Source organism: Salvia splendens, chromosome 13, assembly GCF_004379255.2.
Source record: "Salvia splendens isolate huo1 chromosome 13, SspV2, whole genome shotgun sequence".
Classification (NCBI taxonomy): Eukaryota; Viridiplantae; Streptophyta; class Magnoliopsida; order Lamiales; family Lamiaceae; genus Salvia; species Salvia splendens.
Window position 1 is genome coordinate 12,748,556 of NC_056044.1, and position 23,743 is coordinate 12,772,298.

The following is a 23,743-nucleotide window of genomic DNA, read 5'->3' on the forward strand; positions in this document are numbered from 1 at the left end:
GGCGGTGAACTCCAAGTCAATCAAAGGAGTATTGAGCAAGTTAAGGATCGAAAACCCCGTTACTTAACTTGAGGGAGCGTGTTGAAAAGAAATCATTTAATTAAGATAATTGATCACAAATTGATCGTTTACCATAGCTAGAATAGGATCTCCAAATTATCTCCTTTCCATATGGAAGATTGATTGTATCTATAAGAGTTATAACCCTAGCACACAATGATATCAAGAAATAATATTCACCCTATTACCGATTCTAAGAGTTTCTTCAAAAACATAAAATTTAATTAAAACTTGAAAAACATAGTAGAAAAAAGGAGATTAGTGTTCATTGATCGAAACTAAAGTCTCCTCACCTATTAGATTTAGATAGCACTACAAACAGCAGAGGTAATCTCCAAACAAAAGCAAAACACAAACTTAAAAGCAGCCAACTCCTACGAAACAAACGTTGGCAACTTTTATTACAAAAAAGGACTGAGACTTATTATAGAGAGTAATGATAGTAGCACCTCACACAATCCTGACACAAACTGAAATACAAAGTTAAATAAAATACATATATATTAATTTACTATCGTCTTCATCATCTCTGCTTCAGCCGCAAGTTTATATTCATTTGCAGTTGCATGGATTGCAGGTGCAATTTGCTCCGCACTTGCAGCCGTTCTCCGCACCCACCTCTCCTTCGAAATATCTGCAACATCATTATATTGGCTTAATTATAATTTTTAGAAGTTGATGAATATTGCATTCATTTTCGAAAGGTGTTAATTTAATCGATGTGTATTCCATTTTTTTATTTGCTATAACTAATTCAAATTTATATACAGAATACTAAATTTATACATTGTGTTTCCTCCTTGCGTTGCATATTTCCAATTTTAATTTTTCTATTATTTTAATTTTTTCTATTGTTATTGTATTCTTTCTTTTGTTTCTACCGTTTTGTTTCTACGGTCACACTGTCACACCGCATAAGTGACATTTTCTATTTTGAACGATAATTTATATGTATCATTAAAAATAAAACATTTTATGTTTAGATTACCCTAATAAAAATAAAATATTTTCTAAAAATAAAAATAACATCATTTTTACTTTTTCATCGATCTTCCTTTATTATCTCATTATTAACTCGCAAAACAACACTAAATAAAAACATTTCATTTCTAATGAAACGAAATACAATTTTTAAACATAAAAATATCATTTTCTTTATTTATTTTTTTCTCAATCTTCTTTTATTTTTACCACTTAATTCATAAAACAATATTATATCCATCCCAACTTAACTGAATCTTATTTCTTTTCTTTTATGGAATGTCCTAACTAAGTTGTATAACCTCCTTTTTTATGATAAAAAAATATATCTAATTATTATTATTTAATTTCATTTCTTTATCTTTGGGAACATATTCTTTTCTTACTTTTCAAGAGAATTTCCTAATCTTTATGCTCAAAAATTTTAATCTAACTTAATTTAGACGAATGAAATACTACATAAAATCTCGTGTCAAAAATGAAATTTTACAAAAATTAAGTATTTAATTATTATCATTATATATACTTTCTATTATATTTAGTTATTTATTTTAATAGTTTGGGATGTAAAAAGTATATTAAAACAGATATTTACGTCTTTTGGGTGGCAGCAACACCGAGAACCGACGTCTGAGTTGGGGCGGCCACCTCCGAGTAGCTCAAATCAGCGTGCATTTTGCAGCTGCACAAATCAATCATTAGACACCAATTTTAAAACAATTAAGTTAAAGGAAAACCAAAAGAATAAATAAACAGATACAGATCTAGACTTAAAAAAAGGGGAGAATAAATAAAAATTACCCGCCGCAGCCGCTGCCGCATCCACAGCTAGATCCACAGCCACAGTTTCCTCCGCAGCAAGACATGATTTTTCAGATAATAATAAAATTCACAAATTAAGGATAGGGATAAGTGATGAATGTGAAAGAAGTGAGGCAGATTTATAGGCGGGGAATGGTAGATATCCACCGTACACGTGGCGAGTTGGTGGTCGACTCTGCACCCACCATACCACACTACCCGTATCGGTAGCTTTCATTGTTCAGTGGTGGGGATTTAAAAGATAAGATGAAAGCATATGTACCGCAATTTTATTTTTACATTAAATCTTATAAGATGATAATGATCACAACTGATTTTGTCGTCTTCTTTATCCACCTGCATTCCATTCTAGATATTTATCATTATTTACTATCGCACATCTATGTGGATTATTGTTCGAATATAATATTTTATCAAATAAGCGAAACACTCTTTTAGGGGCGGAGCCGAGCCAGGAATTTAGTTCAATAGAAGCAAAAACAAATATATGAAAAAATTTTGAAATTTGAAGTGGGATATTTATTAAAGAAATTTAAAAATTAAACAATAAATTAGTATACATATAATAAATTGAGGCGGGGCAATTGTCGCTTATACACATAAGTAGATCCGTCCCTCACTACTTTTGACACGCAATTTAAGGAATTAATATTTAGAGGGTTAAAATATAGAGAAAGTAGATAAGTAAATTTAAGGAATTAATATTTAGAGGGTTAAAATATAGAGAGAAAGTAGATGAGTAAATAAAGTATATAGTGTGTGGTGAATAAAGTAAGAAAGATGATTTTTTTTTTAAAAAAGAAAATAATCCACTCATATTAGGACATCCCAAAGAGGAATATAACTTGTTTATCTTGGGATGGAGAGAAAATAATGTACTACTAGTATTAAAATTTAGTTCGAGTATATAGAGTTTCATTTTTATTTGATTTGTGGTAGTCGATTCATAAATTTAAACTTTTGCTCTTTTACAAATAATAAAAATAAATGATATTGATGATTATACTATATACTTCTTCCGTCTAGCATGAATATATATTTTTGGTTAATTATGAGTTTTAAGGTATATTGATAAAGTAAGAAAGATGTAGAAATAAAAAATAATTAAAATATTATTAATACAGAATGTGTTCCACCTCGTTAGAGAAAAAATAGTTTTCAAAATTAGAAAAGGTATATTTCTCATGAGGTGGAGTACAAAAATAAGTACAAAAATAAAAGTGTATATTTTTGTAGACAGATTGGAGTAAGAGCACCCGCAACGCTGTGCCGTTGCGGTGCCTATGCCGTTCCGGAGGAACGGTTCCGCGGCGGCACGCGTTGCAGCCTCCGTGTCGTCGCGGTTCCGTGCCTATGCCGTTCCGGGTGTCGTTGCGTCAGCACGCGGCACGACACGTTCCGCCACGCGCCGAGGCGACGTGGCGGGCTCTCAGCGCACGCGTGACGTGGCGGGCTCTCAGCGCACGCGTGCTGCCCCGCGAGTGGGCTTCGTCACGGTGACGCAATAATTCATTTTTTTTAAAAAAATTGAATTTAATAATAAAAAAAATTTGCAACGGTAATATGACCGTTTATTTTTATCTGTTTTGTAATTTTTTTTATTTTTTTAAAATTTATTTACTCAGTAAATACTCCTATTTCATATTCATTTCACTCACAAACACACATCTATTCCTCTCAAATCTTCTCTATTTCCACCCCAATTTTCATCTCAAATCAACTCTGTTTTTCTTCTCTCAAATTTAATCAAACTAATGGATCCTTTTGAACAAATGCGTCAAATATTGGAACAATCACTTGAAGAAGATCGACGACGGGAGGCGCAAGAAGCCGCGCCGCCCCAACGACGCTCCCGTACGTACATCCATCGTAACCGGGAGGAAGCCGCCGCAAGGTTAGTACGCGACTACTTCTGCAATAACCCGGTTTGGGGAGATACGTACTTCCGTCGCCGTTTCCGCATTGGGAAACCGTTATTTCTCCACATCGCGAATACTTTGGCAGCCCGGGAAGAGTTCTTCCAGGAAGGGTTCGACGCGGTCGGCCGTCCCAGCCACACGACGCTGCAGAAATGTACTGTAGCAATCCGCCAGCTTGCGACTGGACAAACGGCCGACATGTTCGACGAATACCTCCACATCGGAGACAGCACTGGGCGAATGTGCTTGCTCAAATTCTGCAAAGGCGTCCGGGCAGCCTTCACCGACGAATTTCTCCTGCGGCCAAGCACGACCGATTGTCAGTTCCTGCTCGACCTTCACGAAACAGTGCACGGATTCCCCGAGATGCCCGGCAGCGTCGATTGCATGCACTGGCAATGGAAGAATCGCCCGGTGGCGTGGAAGGGGTCCTACACGAGCGGCCACAAAGGCACCCACCCAACCGTTATACTCGAGGCCGTTGTCGACTACCGCCTTTGGATCTGGAATGCGTACTTCGGGGTCCCCGGGTCGAACAACGATGTAAACGTGCTCCACCAGTCAGACCTCTTGACCGAAGTTTTGGATGGTAAAGCGCCGGCCATCAACTTCGTCGCCAACAACCGGCTTTATAAAATGGGGTACTATCTCGCCGATGGCATCTACCCAAAGTGGCCTACCTTCGTGAAGGCGTGCAATGGGTCTGCGAACCCAAAGCAGGCTCTTTTTGCGCAGAAGCAGGAGGCTGCTCGCAAGGATGTGGAGAGGCCGTTCGGAGTTCTCCAAGCGCGCTTCAACATCATCAAAGCCCCGTCTCGTACGTGGTTCATGGTGAACATGGTCAACATCATGTATATGTGCATAATCTTGCACAACATGATTGTCCAAGACGAAGGACCCGAGGCGGGAAATTGGTTCGACCCTGAATCCGTCTATACAAGAACGATTATCTATTCGTGCAAGGACACGCGACTCTAGCGCCCACACCCAACTCCAACAGGATCTAATTGAGCACATTTGGGCACTTTGGCGGATGAAATTATTAAAATTGTGTACTTTTATTTTTTTAGGATTTTAAGTGTGTGCTTTTTATTTTTTTAAGTTTAAGTTGTAACTTTGTTTTAATGTTGTGTGTTTTTTAATAAAGTGTGTTTGTTTTTTATTAAAGTGTGTTTTTTAATTGAATTGAGTTGGAAAAAAAAATGAAATTGAATGAATAGTAATTTAAGGAACGGTTAAGGAACGGAGGGTTGCAGGTTCCGTTCCTTAGTTAAGGAATGTAGTAAAAAGGTACAGTGGGGCTCGCAAATAGTAGTTTAAGGAACGGTTTAGGAACGGTATAGGAATAGCGTTGTGGATGGCCTAATCAGCATTCCACCTTTTTATACTAAAATTTATATTGAAAAGTCATTTAGCCTTTTGATTAATTTTATTCAAATTAACGTAAAATATTCATAATTTTATATACTCTTTAGCTCTCGTTTGCAAATAACAAAACATAATTTTGGGGATTTAGTCATGTGCCCTTTTATTAGAAAAGTGCAAGAAACGAAGATATATAATGAGTTTATGATTTGGTATTCGTATGATCTATGCAAACATATAAGAAACTAGTACTAATTCTGGCGATTACTAGTTATAGTTGAATGCACCTCACCCTTTATAACTAAATTTTACGTTGAAAACTCATTTAGCCATTTGATTAATTTCATTCAATATTAACACAAAATATTTAATTAAATATAAAAATAAAAAGAGATATCTTAGCTTTTTATTACAGTTTTCGATTTTTATGGCAATTGAAATGTACTGTAGAACAATTATGTGATTCTTGGATAAATGTTTGTGGGACAAATGTACTGTAGAGCAATTGAAATGTTGTTGTTGTATATTTGGTGACTTAAACGCTAACAAGATGTTTGTTTAGAAATTATAATTTAAAAGAAAAAGAAAAATTCATACATATAAAAACCAAATTTCATATAAATAAAGGATGAGAGTTATTTAAATTATTAAGTTTGATTAAATCCTTATTAGTCTTATAAGATTTGAAATTAGAATATAAAACATTGTCTTTTATGTTAAAAACGGTATCATGTTATTAAGATAATATCATACTCTCTCCGTCCAATTAAGTTGAGGCAAAACTTTTAGTGCGGTGATTAATAAATTGTGTCGAATGGATCAATTGAAAATAAAATAAAATTTGAGGGGGAAATAAAGTAGGAAAGATACAAGAAAGTAAAAGAGGTGGTAAAATAAAGTACTCCCTCTGTCCCGGCAAAGATGACGCATTCTTTGACCGGCACAAGATTTTAGGAGTTATTGGTTAATGTGTTTAATTGTAGAGAGAAAAGGTGAGTGTAAGTATTAAAATAGAAAGAGAGAAAGATGAATATTTTAATAGAAATGAGAAAAAGTGGTTGAGTGTAATAATTAGAGAGAGAAAGTTTCTAAAAAATGAAATGTGTCATCTTAGTTGGGACAAACCAACAAGGAAAACATGTCATCTTAAGTGGGACGGATGGAGTAAAATTGATTGAATATTTAGTTTTTTGCTAGAAAATGAATACGACTCAACTTAGTTGGGACGGAAGAAGTATTAAAAAGATATTAGAGTAACCGAAAGAAAATAAAAACACTTATTTTAATGAAATAAGTTAATACTCCCTCCGTCCCATTACAAGTGTTGGATTTCTTTTAGACACAAGATTTAAGAAAATGAAAATGATAGTAGTAAGTTAAAGTGGAGAGAGTAAAGTATAAGAGAGGAAAAAGTAATAGGGATAAAGATAGAATAAAATAAGAAAGATGAAATAAAGTAACACATGGAGAATAATTGAAGTTTTGTTTTTAGCTAAAAAGGTAAATTGATCACTTGTGGTGGGAAATTCAAAATGGAAAGTTGATAACTTGTGGTGGGACGGAGGAAGTATGAATCTTCATGGATCGATCCATCTAATATTCCGGCTAAATTATGTTTGATCTCCAAATAATACAAAACATAAGTGATTCTAGCCACAAAAACTAGATCCTAAAAGATTTTATGGAAAGATTAGAGGAAGAAAAGTTTATAGGTGAGAAATTAAGCAAGAGACTTCCCCCAAAAGAATGAAGACAACCCTAGGTAACTTTCCTCATGATAAAAATCCTAATGGCTCCATTACCCTATGGATAAACAAACTATAGGTGCATAACTGGCGGGCTCGGAAACGCGCGGATTAAGATTGGATCAAGTTATATGGAGGATAACTGAATCGGTTGGACCAGTTAGCAATTGTCGTTGCCACTTAATCGAATAAATCCTCGAACCGAAACGCGCCAAAGATAATATTTATAACTCCCGATTTCGCACTACTTTAACACTAAAGCGGCAAGTTCGGGGTCGATCCCACAGAGAAGTTGGTGTGTCGAGTGTGTGAGTAGTGAACAGGGGGGTTGGCTGCTACCACGCTTTAACTTGTGAGTTTTAACTACGGTTTTTATCTAGGCAGAATTCAAACTAGCTAGCTTGATCAACGGAAATTTAAACACTGGGTCAAGTAAATTGCAGGAAATAACAGAAAAGTAAATGCGCGATTTAAAAGAGAGAATAACTTCGATTAAACTAAGATACGATTACAGCGTGAAAATAAACTAAGCTAACTCTTCGAAAATAAAGAAAGCGGTAAACTGAGAAGAATCTCAGTGGGAAACTTAAGTTACGCCGACAGAAATGGTTATTCTGCAGCGCTCCCTTCGGTCGCCCTTTTAACTACGCTATCTAAGCTAAACTAGAGATCTGAACTAAACTAAGCTAAGAGAGCAGAACTAAGCTAAACTAAGCTAGAGAGCTGAACTAAGCTAAACTAAGCTAAACTAGGCGGAAAGTAAAGTCTCGGATGCTTTCTTGTGGTGGCGCAACCTCTATTTATAAGCTCGATTCGGCCTCCAGCTGGATAACGATCTTGACAGGAAATATTCACTCATGCAGAGGATGAGCGACTCATTGATTGCTACGTGCTCTTTCTTCTAGAATAACAACGCTTTTGGATAACAAATTTCTGATCGGTTCGTCCTGGCGTCTTCACAAGTTGGCACGTGTCCCCTTCTAGAACGTCGTCCTGGGTAACAGAATGGTGCGCCACATCCAGCTCATTTCCTCACGTTTTCCTTCTAGAAACCAGCGGTCCCCACTTTAACTGCTTGACCTCACCCCTTGATCAACTCCCCCGATTTTTGGCCTTTTTCACCTTTTGTACGTGCTTGATCAGTTCGGCCTTGCTGCCTTGGACAAGTAGCATTTCTGCACATTTTAACACTTGTTTGCGCGATAAACCGATCAAGTAGTATATGTTTTACCCCCAAAATCGATGCATGAAATGAGCCTTATTAAACTGCTCACACTTAAAACTTACTTGTCCTCAAGTATAAAGAGAAAGAAAAAGAAAAAAAAAAGATAAAGGCAAATTTCAGGCATGGTTTACTTATTTCACAAGCAAAAGAAAGAAGAACAAGAACTAAAAACACGTATTCACATGTATGCATTGGACCGAATAATTTTCCAACAATCATACCCGAGGTCAAGGTCATACCATTAACCAGTAGCTTATGTTTTTGCTTTTTCGCTTCTGCTTGATCAAGGAGTCAGCTTGTCAAGATTGCTCAATTTAAAAACCACTGTTGGATTCACTCAGTCACTCATTTCTCACCAGAGATGTTAGGACTGTTCACTCGGTGTTGCTACAAATTTAATACTTTGAATCAGACTGCACAAGATAGTTCCTTAAGGTCTTTGTTTCGCGTTGTAACAGGGCTCAGGGGTAGTAACTTGTTAGGGTAGGGTCCTAGGGGTTCTAAGTTTAAAAGAGAAAATCATATGAGTAAAAAAGCCAAAGATTTGACTAAACTTGCTGGATCAAATTTGGGGTGTTTATTTCTTCTTCCACTTGATGCTCCTTCTCGGTCAATGTTGACCCTTAGCCTTATAACTTTCGGCTTTATTTTATTTTTTCCTGGGTCAGGTTGCAACTATTTCCTGCCCCTTTCTTTTCTTAAACCTTTTCTCAATTTTTTTGTATGATCAACCTGATTGTCTAACTTGATCGACCCGGCTACCTTTTAATTTAATTTATTTTTTTTTCTATTGCTATCCCCTTTTGTTTCCCTTGATAAATTTCATCTCCTTGACCCTCTTCCCTCATGTGATACGAAAATTTTTGGTTTTAAGGTTTCAAAGAATGGGTAAGAGTGTATGGGCTCAAAGTGGCTAACTAAGGGGTGCCTTTAGTAATGAGGCGGGTTCGTGGAACGAAGGAAGAAAAACGGCTCAACTGGTTAAATCCTAATGCCTTTAGTCCTCACTACTTGTGCAATTTTCATCTCAATATTAAAAGTTAGCCTCTCGTAATTTTTCTTTTGTAAAGAGTAGTAGAAAGTGTTCTACTTTTGGCTTATAACTCACATATAGAGAGGCTTCACAGTTGGTTTAGAAATTGAGCGATTCCATCATACTTGCGTCATTCAAATTGATCAAGTTTTTGCAATCAAGTTTTACATGTGAGCGTACTGTATTCTTTCTCTAACTCTTCCACGAAGTAATCAAGTCTTTCATTTATCCGATTTCATGCATATTTCCTATCTTATTGTTATCTAAAATTTGTTATTTTTGAAAAATTTTAGCATGTATGAATTTTCTGTAACTAACCCGTCCCCCCTCCCCACTGCATATGAGCTCGTCCTCGAGGGACTGGATGTAGTGGAAAGAAGGGTTAGGTATAGGCGATTTGCATAAAAACAAACAAGGGAAAATTCTCACACTTAGACCAAGTATTGGGCTAAGTGTGAGGCGGTGCCAATAATCAAAACATGCTAAGAAACACAGAAAAACGGAAACCAAAACAGATATGGGCAGACGAACAAAACAGATAGCAAAAGTGGACAAGCATACTTCTCACACTTAGACCCAATATAGGTCTAAGTATGGTGTGGAGCAGAATAACAGTTATACATACCCAAAAAAAAACAAATAAAACTAAAAAAGTTTCGGAACTTGAAATGAGTAGAGATCGGGGGGGTATACTCAATGCTTGCGGAGCTGACCGGGGGACGCTGAGGGTGGCCTGGAGGATGGTGGGTGCCGAGGTGGAGGAGAGCTTGCAGAGGGAAGTGGTGTTTGCATAGCAAGGGTCAGCTGGCGAATAGCCTGCAGAACCCTGGACTGAGCGACCAGTTGGGCGTCCGAATTTGCTACTAGCTGCGTCAGCATTTGCTCCATGCGGAGTCTCCATTCATTTGTAGCACGTGCAGCCTCCTATAGTTTTGCTACGTTTGCTAGCTCCAACCTCTGCCTTGGCTGCCTGTCGGGGCTCGCCGGTTGATCTGTTATTGTCACGACCGCACTTCCTAAGGATAGAAAGTACGGTGAGTCGCGACTAATGGGGGAATTAAGAAGCGGGGAAGAAAGGGGAAACAATCAAGGGGTACGACATGTAAAACAAAAGATGAAACTTTTATTACCAAATTGTAGTTTGGAATCACGAAGCAACGAGGTTCGTAGGGAAATAGTCCAATAGATTAAAGAAAAAACATAAGAGTTTTGAAACTTGGCATAGCGGAAGCATTTGAGAGTTAGCTACTACTATGTATGAAGACACAATAGCAACCGGAACATTTATTGAATACTGTCTTTGTCCAAATGCTCAACATCCTCCGTCCCCCGTCCACGCTCAACCTGCACATAGGGAAAACATATGCAGGGGCTGAGTACTTGATGCACTCAGTGAACTCATGCCCAAAATACATTTTATCAATAAAGTTATGTCAAGCCATAGGACGGCTCACGATCCCCATCAGTGCACTAGTCTGAGTAGGACTCACTCTCTAGTCAGACCCGAATTCATTAACCATCAAAGTCTAGTAGGACATTATCCTAGTAGACAATCAGATAGGCAATTTCAAAACATAAAATACGGCATGGCATAATATTTAAACCACCCTTATCTCACCGTAAACATATCAATTGCAAATAAAGAGTTTCAGTAATAAAGCCCACCTCGTTCGCTTAAAGCCTTAACTTGAGTTTCATTCCGTTCTTGAAAAGCATGCGTAGAGTCACCAATTGATTTAATGTACTCCAATCCATCTCCTTTACTAAAACAAAAGGCCCAATCCAAATCTATAAATAAATTCACATTGCCTAAAATATTTAAATAACACAAGGCCAACTTTCTTCTTTTTCTCAACTCAGGTGAAATCCCAAAATGGGATTTGAAGACCCCAACTTTGAGCGGCGATTCTCTTCTCCCTCACTCTTTCCCATCTCATGCTCGCATCTCTCAAATCCCTCTTCTTCTTCTCCACAATGCAGCCTTAAATTCTTCTCCCTCGATCTCACGCCGAGGCTGTTATCCTCCCTTTCATCAGATTCTACGCCGCTGTCAACCGATGCTCCAGCCGGCGCCTCGCCCACTCCAGCGACCTCCACTGCGGCTGTTGCTGCTGTCTGCGCGTACGACCTGCCGCAGCTGCTGTTCGAGACTCGTCGAGCAACCGCGCGGTACTTTCGCCGTCCCGTCTCTCTCCTCCTTCGCTGATTTCCGCCAGCAAAATACAACACCACCGCTGCCAATGCCTCGACGCAGCAGGAGCTGCTGCTCTGTTCTCATCTCTCTCTCGGTCGAAGGTAAGGCTGCACTTGCCTCGATTAAAATGGAGCGTCGCTGCTGTCACGGCGCAGTCGACGTCGCATCGGCGCTGCTGCTCGGTCATGATGCAAAAACTGCAGTCGCCAGATCAGCCCAGCTTCTTGCGACGATGTTCGGTCATGGCAAGCATAGCAGTCATTTGTGCACGAATTAACGAAGAAGTATATCATGTCGACTGGTATGTTGCTAATTCTTTTGCCAGTTCAAAAGCTTCGTCCACTCCCATTTTGGTGAGTGGCACATCGATACAACCGGTGAACAGGTTCTTCTCATTCCACATAGACTCACCCTGCCTGATCAGAACCAGTGCAGCTTCATTGGATTTCTTCTTGGATTCACTTGAGCTGCCACTTAACAGAGACAAAACTGGATCAGGGACCGTTATGGAGTGTGAAGCTGATGCCTGAGTCACAGCGATGGTTCTTCTCCTAGAGCTATAACTTCATCTTCTTATCAAAGCAATATCTAGCTTTACGCCTGTTGAAATCATCCAAAATAAAGCGACTCCGTTCTACTGATTAATGGAAAAGTTACTAGGTTGAAGAGTCACAGATGCTTGGTGGTATGTAACGGAGGCCATTATTTATGAAAAGGGGATGCGGTTTTCTTGTAATTGAAAGAACGTGGAGAGAGATCATGTGATTGAGGAAGATATGTATTTTAAATACAATCTGGATTCTGTTCCATATTCTTAGAGGGTGCAGATTTTGTGTAAAACTGATTTGTGAAACAAACACACGACAAGATTAGGGAATTATTTGGGCTGATTTGCAGAAAATAATGAAGTTGAATTAGGGCTCAAAAGAATAAATGGGCTTCCTCAAGAAAATTAGTTGGACTTGTAAAAGAATAAATTTAATAGGTCCAAATATGTATATTCTTTTTTTTAAATAAGGAAACAAAGGTGAAAATTTTGCAGGTGTACAAACGACGTCCTTTCAAGAATAAATAAAAAGGTACAAAAAGTCGGGGTGTTACAGTTATCCTCCTCCTTCTCTCGCGTATGACCTCCTCTAGCTCTTCTCGCCTGTCCTCCTGTTGTTCTGCCTGCTTCTCCGTCCGAGCCTTTGAGATGAAGTGAAGTTTTCCGTCACGCAGTCGTTCGAGCACCTGAATCCTTACAAAGAAATCAATGTTAAACAGTTCAGGTTTTGGGCAGCGATCAGGAAGCTCCACACCCTCCTGGAATTCCAGGGTCCAATTTCGCCTTAGGTATTCTCCGAGAAGGTGGCAGACGTTGAGGTGGCGGGCGGGGCGATTGGCAATCTGATTTATCGAGTGGGCAATCCAATAGCCCAGGTGCACCCTCCTTTGGTCCTTCATGCACCACATGAAATAGAGCTCAGCCAGAGTAAGAATTGACAATGTATTTGCTTGGCCCAGGAGGTTGCAGGCTAGGAAGGCTTGGGCAAGGCGAAGGGCCGGATCAGCAATATGGTCCGCTCTGGACTCAGACGCTTTAAATTCGGGGGCATGTCTGTTGCACAGGCTTTGCCAGACTGCCTGCTGATCAAAATCCGGCCTCCTCTGAGGAAGGCCAATGTCGCGCCCGAACCATTCTCCACTAGCTACCTGGGTCTCGGTATGGAGTCCCATCCGCACAGAGAACTCGTTCATGCTCATCTTTTGCTTACGCCTGAACACCCAAAAAGAGACGCTCCTGGCCTCCAAGTTTGTACTCCCGGAAAAGCGGAAGGATGTGAAGAATTCTTTGGCCAGGTCTGTGGGCACGAAGGTATCCTCGCTCTCCACCAGCCACTCAAACTCGATCCCAGTAATATACTGGGTAAATTTCTCCTCAACCCGGATCTTCTCCAGGGATGGTTGGTGGAGTCTCTTGCCTGCCTTCATCAGCTTTGTGGCCGTCACCCTGTGGTGGACCTCCTCATTCCACTTGGGGTCTTCAAATACCAGCATCTGCCGGAGGAGGTCTGTGGTCAACACTACAGTGTGTTTGGCATGTTCAGCAACGTGAGGTGTTGCGGGCCTTCCTTGGTGCCTGCGGGATGTACGGGCCCACCGGAGCTCTCTCCCCTCTATGTCACTGCCCCCAACTCCTTCTTGTGGAGGGGCTGGTTGGTCTGCGTCAGTAATAACGATGCCCTGGGCATCATTAATTACGGTGCCCCGGTGTGCGGGGCGCATCTTTTTCGGGGGAGGATGAACAGTCTCCTTCCCTTTCCGTTTCTTCTCAGCTCTCTGGCGGCTGTCCTCAACAACTGCTGCGCTAGACGGAGTCCTTCCTCTACACCTCCCCCCACTCTATTAACTTCCACCCTGCGCGCCCGACAGTGTAGTGGCTCCTCCTCCTCCTCCGGGACCGATTCATCCTCTGCATGAGGAACAAAGTTCCATCCTACCTCCCTCTGTAATATCTAGCTGGGAAGAAACGGAAGGCCCCCCACAGACTCATAATCAACATTTATAACCTCGATCGATTGTGTTGGCTTGAGGAGAGTAGGGGAGCTGGAGCCGTCGCCATTGGATGGCGTCGGAGCACTAAAAACAGCCGTGCCTCCTGCATGCAGAGGCGATACGGATGACATCCCTTCAGTCGGAGCGGCGGGGGGCTGCTCCTCTTCGTTTTCTTCAAAGTTGTCCCCATCGTACGACACCAAGGGGACGAAGGGTGTAGGTTCAGGGATGCGAAGAGGGGCTTTTGTTTGAGTGGTGGATGAAGGGTTTCGGCGATGATTTTGGGATGTGGAGGCCACGGCTTTGTCCTTTGACAAGGTTACTCCATTTTGGGGTTTTACAGCTGCATAAACCGTCGTGATATCTATATCAGAGGGAAAACTTCAGAGGATTCTCGTCAAGCGCCGTTGTGTTTCTTTGTCCACCACGGGTAATGAAGCGGCGACGCTTGTTTGGGGTGGAGCGGTGGTTGGTGTAGGTGGGCTAGGGTTTTCTATTTGGGTTTGTGAGGCAGTTTCTTGGTTACCATTATCAGCACTGGAACTGGAAGAGGAGGATGAAGTTGAGAGTTGTTTGAGCAACATTTTTACTGGTAATGTAGGTTTCGGTGAAGAAGATGATGTTCTGGGAAAAGAGGTTTGATCTTGAGGGAATTTTTGGCGAGAGCAAAAAGGAAAGAGAGACAGGCGGCTTGGGTAAAAGTAATTTGCGGATCTGAAATCTTCCTTTTATAATGATATTGCAACTGTTGGGATTCTCCACTGTTGAGATCCCTGCGGCTTTTCAAGTACGGGCGCGCCTTTTCAGAGTGCCAGCTGGCCTAGCTTCTCTGATACGCTTCGTTCCTCTCTCCAGGGTGTCCTTTCACTGTGTCGGATGGCGCTTCCTGACACCTTTTCAGTGGCTGCGCACATCCTTTCATCTCCTGCCCTGCTCAACTTAATCGATGTACCACCAATTAAATTTGAAATGCACTGATCAAGTGGACAATTAATTCTTAGTGAACCTTAATTAGCTCCACTTGATCTGTCTTCCTCCTTTCTTCCATCATTTTAACTTGAATAATAAAAAATAAAACTTACTAAAAGCTATTTACACTAATTCCTAAGGGTTTTTGACCGGGTCCCCCTAGGGTGTCACTTGATCAGTTTAATAGATTGAGACTTTTCCGCTTGATCAAGCAAACTACCTATGAGTACCTGATAATTCCCTTTACCTGATTACTGGAGAGAGTTAGGCATGAGTAGTGGAATGTCGTCAACCACAAATACCTCCATTCCTTCTCTGTATGGCTTTACCCTATGATCATTCACCATGAAGGAAGGCGAATCTGAATCGCCTCCCTGGAGTTCGATTGCACCATTCGCTCGGACGACGACAATTGTATAGGGACCTATCCACCTTGATCTGAGCTTCCCTGGCATCAATTTCAGCCTGGACTGAAATAACAACACTTTCTGGCTTACTTTGGGCTCCTTCTTGCGGAGATTCCTATCATGCCACATCTTCGTCTTTTCTTTGTACCACATAGCAGAGTCGTAGGCATCCAGACGGAGCTCCTCAAGCTCCTGTAGTTGCATTCTTCTTTCTGCAGTCCCTGCGTCGGTATTCATATTCATTTCCTTAATGGCCCAGTAAGCTTGATGCTCCACTCCCACCGGCAGATGGCACATCTTTCCAAATACCAGCCGGTATGGGGATATTCCTATAGGCGTTATGAAAACGGTCCTGTATGCCCAGAGTGCGTTCTCCAGATGATGGCTCCAATCCTTCCTCGTGGGATTGACTGTCTTCTCTAGGATAGCCTTTATCTCTCTATTAGAAACCTCAGCCTGACCATTGGATTGTGGGTGATAAGGTGTGGATAGGCGGTGGTGGACTCCATACTTCCGCATCAAGGCTTCGATAGTTCTGTTTATGAAATGAGTTCCTTGGTCAGAGATGATAGCCCGTGGTACCCCGTATCGGGTAAATATGTTTGATTTCAAGAACTTCGCTACTTCTCTGGACTCACACGTCCTAGTTACCTTTGCCTCGATCCATTTGGACACATAGTCCACTGCTACTAGTATATAGAGATTGCCTTCAGACGCGGGAAAGGGTCCCATAAAGTCCATTCCCCATACATCAAATATTTCACAGACAATAATGGGGTTTTGAGGCATTTCGTCTCTAGTAGATATCCCTCCAGTAAGTTGGCATCGAGGGAACTTCTTACAGAACTCATAAGCCTCTCTATGGATGGAAGGCCAGTAAAACCCGCTATCAAGTATTTTCCTTGCTGTTTTCTTCGGTCCAAAGTGCCCACCGCAAGCCAGTGCGTGGCAGTGAATCATCACATCTTCCTGTTCCCACTCTGGAATGCATCGTCGGATTACTTGATCTGCCCCCATTTTCCATAGGTAAGGATCGTCCCAATAGAAGTATCGGGAATCGCTTTTAAGCTTTAGCTTCTGTGCTCTTGTAATCTCATCACTTCTAGGTAACTCGCCCGTTACCAGTGGCTGGGCTATCTTTGCGAAATCTTTTATGAATCGTCTATAGAACCCAGCGTGCCCCAGAAAGGCTCTGATCTCCTTCTGGTTGGTAGGATATGGAAGTTTTTTAATGACCACCTGGGTCGACCTCGATCCCTCTGCTTGACACTATGTGGCCCAAGACTATTCCTTCGGTAACCATAAAATGGCATTTCTCGAAATTCAGAACCAAGTGCTTCTGGCGGCATCTTTCCAATACCCTGTTCAGACTATGCAGCCCTTGATCAAAATCATCCCCATAGACAGTAAAATCGTCCATGAAAATCTTAATGCAGTCCTCCAATAGGTCTGGAAGGTGCCCGGGGCGTTACAAAGGCCAAAAGGCATTCTCCTTTAAGCGTAAGTGCCAACAGGGCAGGTGAACGTCGTCTTCTCCTGGTCTTCTGGATTCACAGCAATCTGGAAATAGCCACTATAACCATCCAGGAAACTGAAGTACTGCTTCCCTGCCAACTCCTCCGACATTTGATCAATGAACGACAGAGGGAAGTGATCCTTCTTCGTAGCTTGGTTCAACTTCCTATAATCTATGCACATTCTCCATCCAGTAACTGGCCTTGTCGGGATTAACTCATTTTTTTTCATTTTTTTACCACTTGAATCCCTCCTTTCTTAGGCACCATGTGCACTGTGCTGACCCAGTTACTGTCGGGAATGGAATAGATAATCCCGATCGAAACCAACTTGACGATTTCCTTTAGCACCTCTTCCCTCATGTTGGGGTTGAGTTTCCGTTGTTGGTCGCGGTGTGGCTTGGCTCCTTCCTCTAGTCGGATGTGATGCATGCATAAGTCCGGGCTGATGCCTACCAAATCTGTCAGCTTCCAGCCGATGGCCCTCTGATTTCTTCTTAATACTTCCAGCAATCTGTCTTCCTGCCCCTGGGTTAATTGGTTGTTGATGATGACAGGCTTGGTTTCATCTTCACCCAGGTAGGTGTACTTTAGATGTGCGGGAAGGGGTTTTAACTCTTTTGCAGGTTTTGGTTCTTCATTGCGCAGAGGGTTTGGTTTTCTGCTGTGCCTCTTTCCAGTAGCTCGCCTTGATCATGCCGCTTCGCTAGGCTAGATACTTGAGCTGTCCCACTTGACCCAGCTGGCTTTGGACGCTCGCAAAAATCATTTATTGCACTTGCGACGGCTTGGTCGTCCATTTCTCCGACCTTCACGGTCTCAAACCATTCTTCCTTTTCCTTTTCGACTTCCTTATCTGCGGCGGAGTCAGTGAACTGCCTTTTTAAAAATTCTTCCTCCAAATACTCCTGTACCAATGGCTCAGACACATCGATGGAGTACACGTTCTCTCCGTCGGCTGGCCTTTTCATGGCCTCATCAATATTGAACGTGTACTGTTCTCCTTTGAAATCTAGGCTGATCGTTCCATTCCGTACGTCTATGATAGTGCTGGCTGTGGACAAGAATGGTCGTCCTAGTAGGACTCCGCTTGACTTCTTTGTTGCGAGCTCCGTCATCTTGATTACGAAGAAATCAGTTGGGTACAGAAAGTTATTTACCTTAACAATAACATCTTCCAAAATTTCTTCCGGGTGAATACATGATCTGTCGGCCAGCTGTATCATTATATCCGTGTCGACTAGCTTTGCCTTTCCCAGCCGTTGATAGATGGCCGCATGATTTGTATAAACAATTACTTTGGAACTAAGCAAGTATGGTCTGAACTTTTCAAACGCGAAGACTACCGACAGCATCTCCTTTTCGGTCACATCATAGTTCTTTTGTGCCTGATTCAAAGTTTTGGAGGCGTAAAAGATGACATAACTCTTCCCTCCGATTTTCTGACCTAATACTGCCCCTACAGCATAGTCACTAGCATCGCACATCACCTCAAAGGGGTGATTCCAGTCGGGGGCACGTATTATTGGAGAGCTTATCAATCGATCTTTTGGAAATTGGAACGCGTCCCTGCAAGCATCTGACAACTCAAACTCGACTTCGTTCTGAAGAAGTCGTGGCAGTGGCTGGGCTACCTTTGCGAAATCTTTTATGAATCGTCTATAGAACCCAACGTACACCAGAAAGGCTCTGATCTCCTTCTGGTTGGTAGGATATGGAAGTTTTTCAATGACCGCTATCTTTGCTGGGTCGACCTCGATCCCTCTGCTTGACACTATGTGGCCCAAGACTATTCCTTCGGTAACCATAAAATGTCATTTCTCGAAATTCAGAACCAAGTGCTTCTGGCGGCATCTTTCCAATACCCTGTTCAGACTATGCAGCCCTTGATCAAAATCATCCCCATAGACAGTAAAATCGTCCATGAAAATCTTAATGCAGTCCTCCAATAGGTCTGGAAGGTGCCCGGGGTGTTACAAAGGCCAAAAGGCATTCTCCTGTAAGCGTAAGTGCCAAAAGGGCAGGTGAACGCGTCTTCTCCTGGTCTTCTGGATTCACAGCAATCTGGAAATAGTCACTATAACCATCCAGGAAACTGAAGTACTGCTTCCCTGCCAACTTCTCCAACATTTGATCAATGAACGGCAGAGGGAAGTGATCCTTCTTTGTAGCTTGGTTCAGCTTCCTGTAATCTATGCACATTCTCCATCCAGTAACTGGCCTTGTCGGGATTAGCTCATTTTTTTCATTTTTTTACCACTTGAATCCCTCCTTTCTTAGGCACCATGTGCACTGGGCTGACCCAGTTACTATCGGGAATGGAATAGATAATCCCGATCGAAACCAACTTGACGATTTCCTTTAGCACCTCTTCCCTTATGTTGGGTGATAAGTCGTATTCTAGGCCTAGGTTACGGGTCAGTATGATGTGCATAATTGAATTATATCTGCAAAACTAGTTGCTTAAGCGTGCAGGGTAAGCGTTCTAACCAGTAGGCAGAGTTTCAGACACTTCAAGTGAAAAAGGCGTCAGGACGATTACGTACTGACCAGTATACATGCAAAAATGGCTCGAGATGGAGAAGGAGGATAGCTGGGACTGCTCAATCACAATTAAGGGCAAAGAAGTCATTTCACCGCAAGGTCTTACCCTAAAAATCAAGGGTAAGCCTCCCTATAAAAGGAAGCCACTTGGAGAGAGAAGGGGATCGTTGATCATCATCACTTTTAGGAGAGTTCTCTCGGAGTTTAGTCTTTCAGCCCAGTCCAGAATCTCGTTCCTCGCCACTGCCATGATCACTTGAAGATCTAGATGTTCCCGGAGTTCCACATCGTCCATTCCAACCAGCAAGACCGTAGCTTAGAGATTCCATCGCCCGGAGTGGCAAAACACTTTTATTCGCTTTCGTAGTTTAATTTACTTGCTTTCTTTACGTTGGATCTTTGTTGCTTTTGGATATTTTCTGCTTTTGAAGTACTTGTTGAAGATCTGAACGTGTTTATGCTATGAAGTTGATTTCTGTTTCGGTTATTGTGTTGATTTATTTTCCTTCCTATTCCGCCTAGTTAGCTTAGATCTAAGGTTCCTTGGTGTTTTAAGTGCTGAATCTTTTCTTTCCTTGTTTCCGTCGCAATTTCCTTAGTTAAACGTGGAACTGTTCGACCGTGAGTGAATCGCTGCATGTGAAGTTTAGTTTGAGTGCGTTTCGTTTCCTGTTGACCAGTACGCGGAGTTGCAGTTTCTGTGTTTGATTTCAGATTTGGTGTTCTTATTTGTGGATCTGTGTTCGCGAATTGATAAACTGTGTTTCTGTGTTGAATCTGGAATTATTTTCTGATTTTAGTTTGTGTTGTTGAAGAAGATGATGTCCAAGTTTAATGTTGGGGACCACTTTGCTTTTTAGATGCTTTTTGCTTTTTGTCCTTTACTTTTTAGTTATAACCTGCAGATCCGTCAGCCTAGTCACCATGACTACCACTACCCTCTGAATATTCTGTCTAGCCCAAAATAGAATCCCGTACCTTCCAAATATTTTCTGTTACAAAAAATGTCTCCCCATTTCCACGTACACAGCTGCACCTCTACACTACTTTCCCCATTCTAGTCAGTAGGAATTACCTTTATGTTCTTGCCTAGGTAGAGACTCAACCCGAGCATGGTAGCTAACCAAACCATCCAGTATATCACCACAATAGTTTTAACGCACCATCTCTGTGGGATTCGACCCTTACCACCACTATACTGATCAGTAGGAGTGGGTTGAGGAATTTTTGAAACCAGGGTCTAGGCTTAGTTAGGATCTCTATCCTGACCAGCAGGATATATCCTTGCTTGAACGACACCTAAGTGCCCTGAGCGTACCAACACCATTTCATTGGGGTTAAGTTTCCGTTGTTGGTCGCGGTGTGGCTTGGCTCCTTCCTCCAGTCGGATGTGATGCATGCATAAGTCCGGGCTGATGCCTACCAAATCTGTCAGCTTCCAGCCGATGGCCCTCTGATTCCTTCTTAATACTTCCAGCAATTTGTCTTCCTGCCCCTGGGTTAATTGATTGTTGATGATGACAGGCTTGGTTTCATCTTCACCCAGGTAGGCGTACTTTAGATGTGCGGGAAGGGGTTTTAACTCTTTTGCAGGTTTTGGTTCTTCATTGGGCAGAGGGTTTTCTGCTGTGTCTCTTTCCTGTAGCTCGCCTTGATCATGCCGCTTCGCTGGGCTAGATACTTGAGCTGTCCCACTTGACCCAGCTGGCTTTGGGCGCTCGCAAAAATCATTTATTGCACTTGCGACGACTTGGTCGTCCATTTCTCCGACCTTCATGGTCTCAAACCATTCTTCCACTTCCTTTTCGACTTCCTTATCTGCGGCGGAGTCAGTGAACTGCCTTTTTAAAAATTCTTCCTCCAAATACTCCTGTACCAAGGGCTCAGTCACATCGATGGAGTACACGTTCTCTCCGTCGGCTGGCCTTTTCATGGCCTCATCAATATTGAACGTGTACTGTTCTCCTTTGAAATCTAGGCTGATCGTTCCATTCCGTACGTCTATGATAGTGCTGGCTGTGGACAAGAACGGTCGTCCTAGTAGGACTCCACTTGACTCCTTTGTTGCGGGCTCCGTCATCTTGATTACGAAGAAAACAGCTGGGTACAGAAAGTTATTTACCTTAACAATAACATCTTCCAAAGTTCCTTCCGGGTGAATACATGATCTGTCGGCCAGCTGTATCATTATATTCGTGTCGACTAGCTTTGCCTTTCCCAGCCGTTGATAGATGGAGTATGGCAGAACATTGATAGATGCCCCCAGGTCGCACATGGCGTGCTCCACCTGGACGTCTCCGATTGAAATTGGGATCGTGAACATTCCTGGGTCGGTCTTCTTTGAAGGGAGGTCATTCCGTTGGATCACGGCAGAGACAGTTTCATCTGCAATCATTCTACCCTCCTCATTGACTTTCCCTGCCAGGTAGTCTTTAATAAACTTGCTGACAGGGGGCATTTTAAATGCCGTTCAGAGTGGTACTTTAACGTCCACATCTTTGAACATACTCGCCACATCGATTGTGGCATCCTTCCTTCCTGCCACCATTCCGCGGTACGGATACGGCTTAACTTTCTCATCCCCCTCTTTCTGATTTCCTTCTGAGGTTTCATCTCCCACTTTTTCCTTGCCTTTCTCTTTCGCTTGATCCACCACCTTGGGTTCTTCCTTCTCTTCACGGTTTGGTCCAGGATCAATTGTTTGGGACGTCGCAGGATAACTGGGGCCTTGGTAGACCCTTCCCGACCTTAGGGACACTTCGCTAATGTGTTCATGCCCAGGCGGCTGTTCAGTAGCTGGAATTCTTCCGTCATTTCCCTTTAACTCTCCTAGCGACGTTGCAACTAGAGAAAGTTGTTGTGTCAGCATCTCTAATGCCGCCCGCTGCTCCCTCTGAGTTTCCTGGATTTCCTGCATCGCATCATTTGTTTGGTGCGGTACTATCATATTGCTCGGGCTATCATTGGATTAGCGGTTATATTTATGATTTGACGGCCACCCTCCATGGTTGGGCTGCGGGTAGTTAGAGCGCTCGTAATGTTCGAGCAGGTATGGCTGATGGTTGTAGAATTGATTTCCCTGTTGCTGGCCTCCCCGTTGGTGTGGCAGGACATAAGTAACCATCTGGTTGTTTGGCTGCCTTCCCTGGTTGCTTGACTGAGAAGCTAGCTGCCTGTATCCCCAGTTTCCTTCCTGTTGTCTGCTTGACCAGCCAGGCTGTCCTACGCTTGACCAATTCCCTTGAGGTCCATTTGACCAACCTGTCTGACTTCCCTGCATTCTGTTTCCTCCAGCATTTGGCTTCTCCTGGATCCGAGCAGACCAGTTAGGCTGTCCGTCAGAGGGTTGCAGTTGCTGTGTCGATAGTGGGAGTTGTTGGCTTTGATTCTGATCCGTCCACCTGAAGTTGGGGTGGCCCCTCCATGGAGCGTCTCTTTGCTTCCCCTGGATCCAGTTGCCATTTGCATTCCACTGTCCTACTGCATTTACTTGCTCTACCTCAGGGGGGAATTCACAGTAATAATAGTGATGTTCTTATGGCGGCGACGGCTGTGGTACGTACTGCGTCTCTTTTGGTGCAGGTGGTGGTGGCAGCGGTCTTGTTTTTTCTACTGCTTCCAGCAGTTTCTTCTCCATCTTCTCGATTCGAGCCTCCAGCTTTTAATCGTTGCGCGCCTCTGCTGCGTGCACTGCCCCTCGTCTGTACTGCCCTCGGGTTGTCTCATACGACTGCTTGGCCTCGATCAGCCTCTCCAGAATATTCTTAGCTTGGCTAAAAGGGGTTTTTGAGAAATCCCATTGAGCTGCGAGGTTGAGGTCGTTCTTGCTGTCCACCGTGAGTCCGCCATAGAAGATCGAGTAGATCTCCTTTTCTCCCAGCTTGTGGTTGGGGCATGCTTGAAGCAGGCCTTGAAATCTGTCCCAGTACTGGCAGAGGGGCTCGTCGTACTCTTTCCTGGCTTCTGTAATCTCCCTTTTCAGGGCACTTGTCTTTGATGCTGGGAAGAAACGGTTGAGGAATATCATGCGGAATTCCGCCCAAGTCCTGATGGATCCCTCTGGTAGCCTTGACAGCCATACTCCTGCGTCCCCTTTCAAAACGAAGGGGATAGCCTTGAGCCTGTAATCTTCAGACGTGGATCCAGCCGGGACGGGCTGAATATCGCAGTATCGGCATAACTCCTCCAGAAAGGCGTACAGACATTCCTTCGAGAGACCGTAGAAGTGGGTCTAGACGGCCAGTACTCCTGATTTGATAACGATGGTCCGCATCCCAGGAGTGGCGGCAATGGCATGTGTGGGCTCCTTCTCATCATGAGCGTGCAAAGAGCCGATTCCCGAGTCGTCGATGACAACGAACCTCTCTGCTTCTGTTTGCTTTGGTGGTGGTGGTAGTGGGTTTTGCTCAGCTGCTGCTGCCTCTAAA

General features: G+C 42.7%; 2 protein-coding genes across 2 annotated transcripts; both read right to left on the reverse strand.

The window, feature by feature from the left end:
• Positions 1 to 304: 304 nt before the first annotated feature.
• On the reverse strand, positions 305 to 2,000 carry LOC121760078 (metallothionein-like protein type 2). Its single transcript, XM_042155679.1, has 3 exons — positions 1,843 to 2,000; positions 1,637 to 1,723; positions 305 to 694 (listed from the first exon to the last, which is right to left on the reverse strand). The coding sequence occupies exons 1-3, from the start codon at positions 1,905 to 1,907 to the stop codon at positions 613 to 615; spliced, it is 234 nt and encodes a 77-aa protein (XP_042011613.1). The 5' UTR covers positions 1,908 to 2,000; the 3' UTR covers positions 305 to 612.
• An 18,615-nt stretch (positions 2,001 to 20,615) lies between these two features.
• Positions 20,616 to 21,774, reverse strand: LOC121760509. Its single transcript, XM_042156166.1, has 2 exons — positions 20,740 to 21,774; positions 20,616 to 20,624 (listed from the first exon to the last, which is right to left on the reverse strand). Exons 1-2 carry the CDS (start codon positions 21,772 to 21,774, stop codon positions 20,616 to 20,618), a joined length of 1,044 nt encoding a protein of 347 aa, XP_042012100.1.
• Positions 21,775 to 23,743: the final 1,969 nt, after the last annotated feature.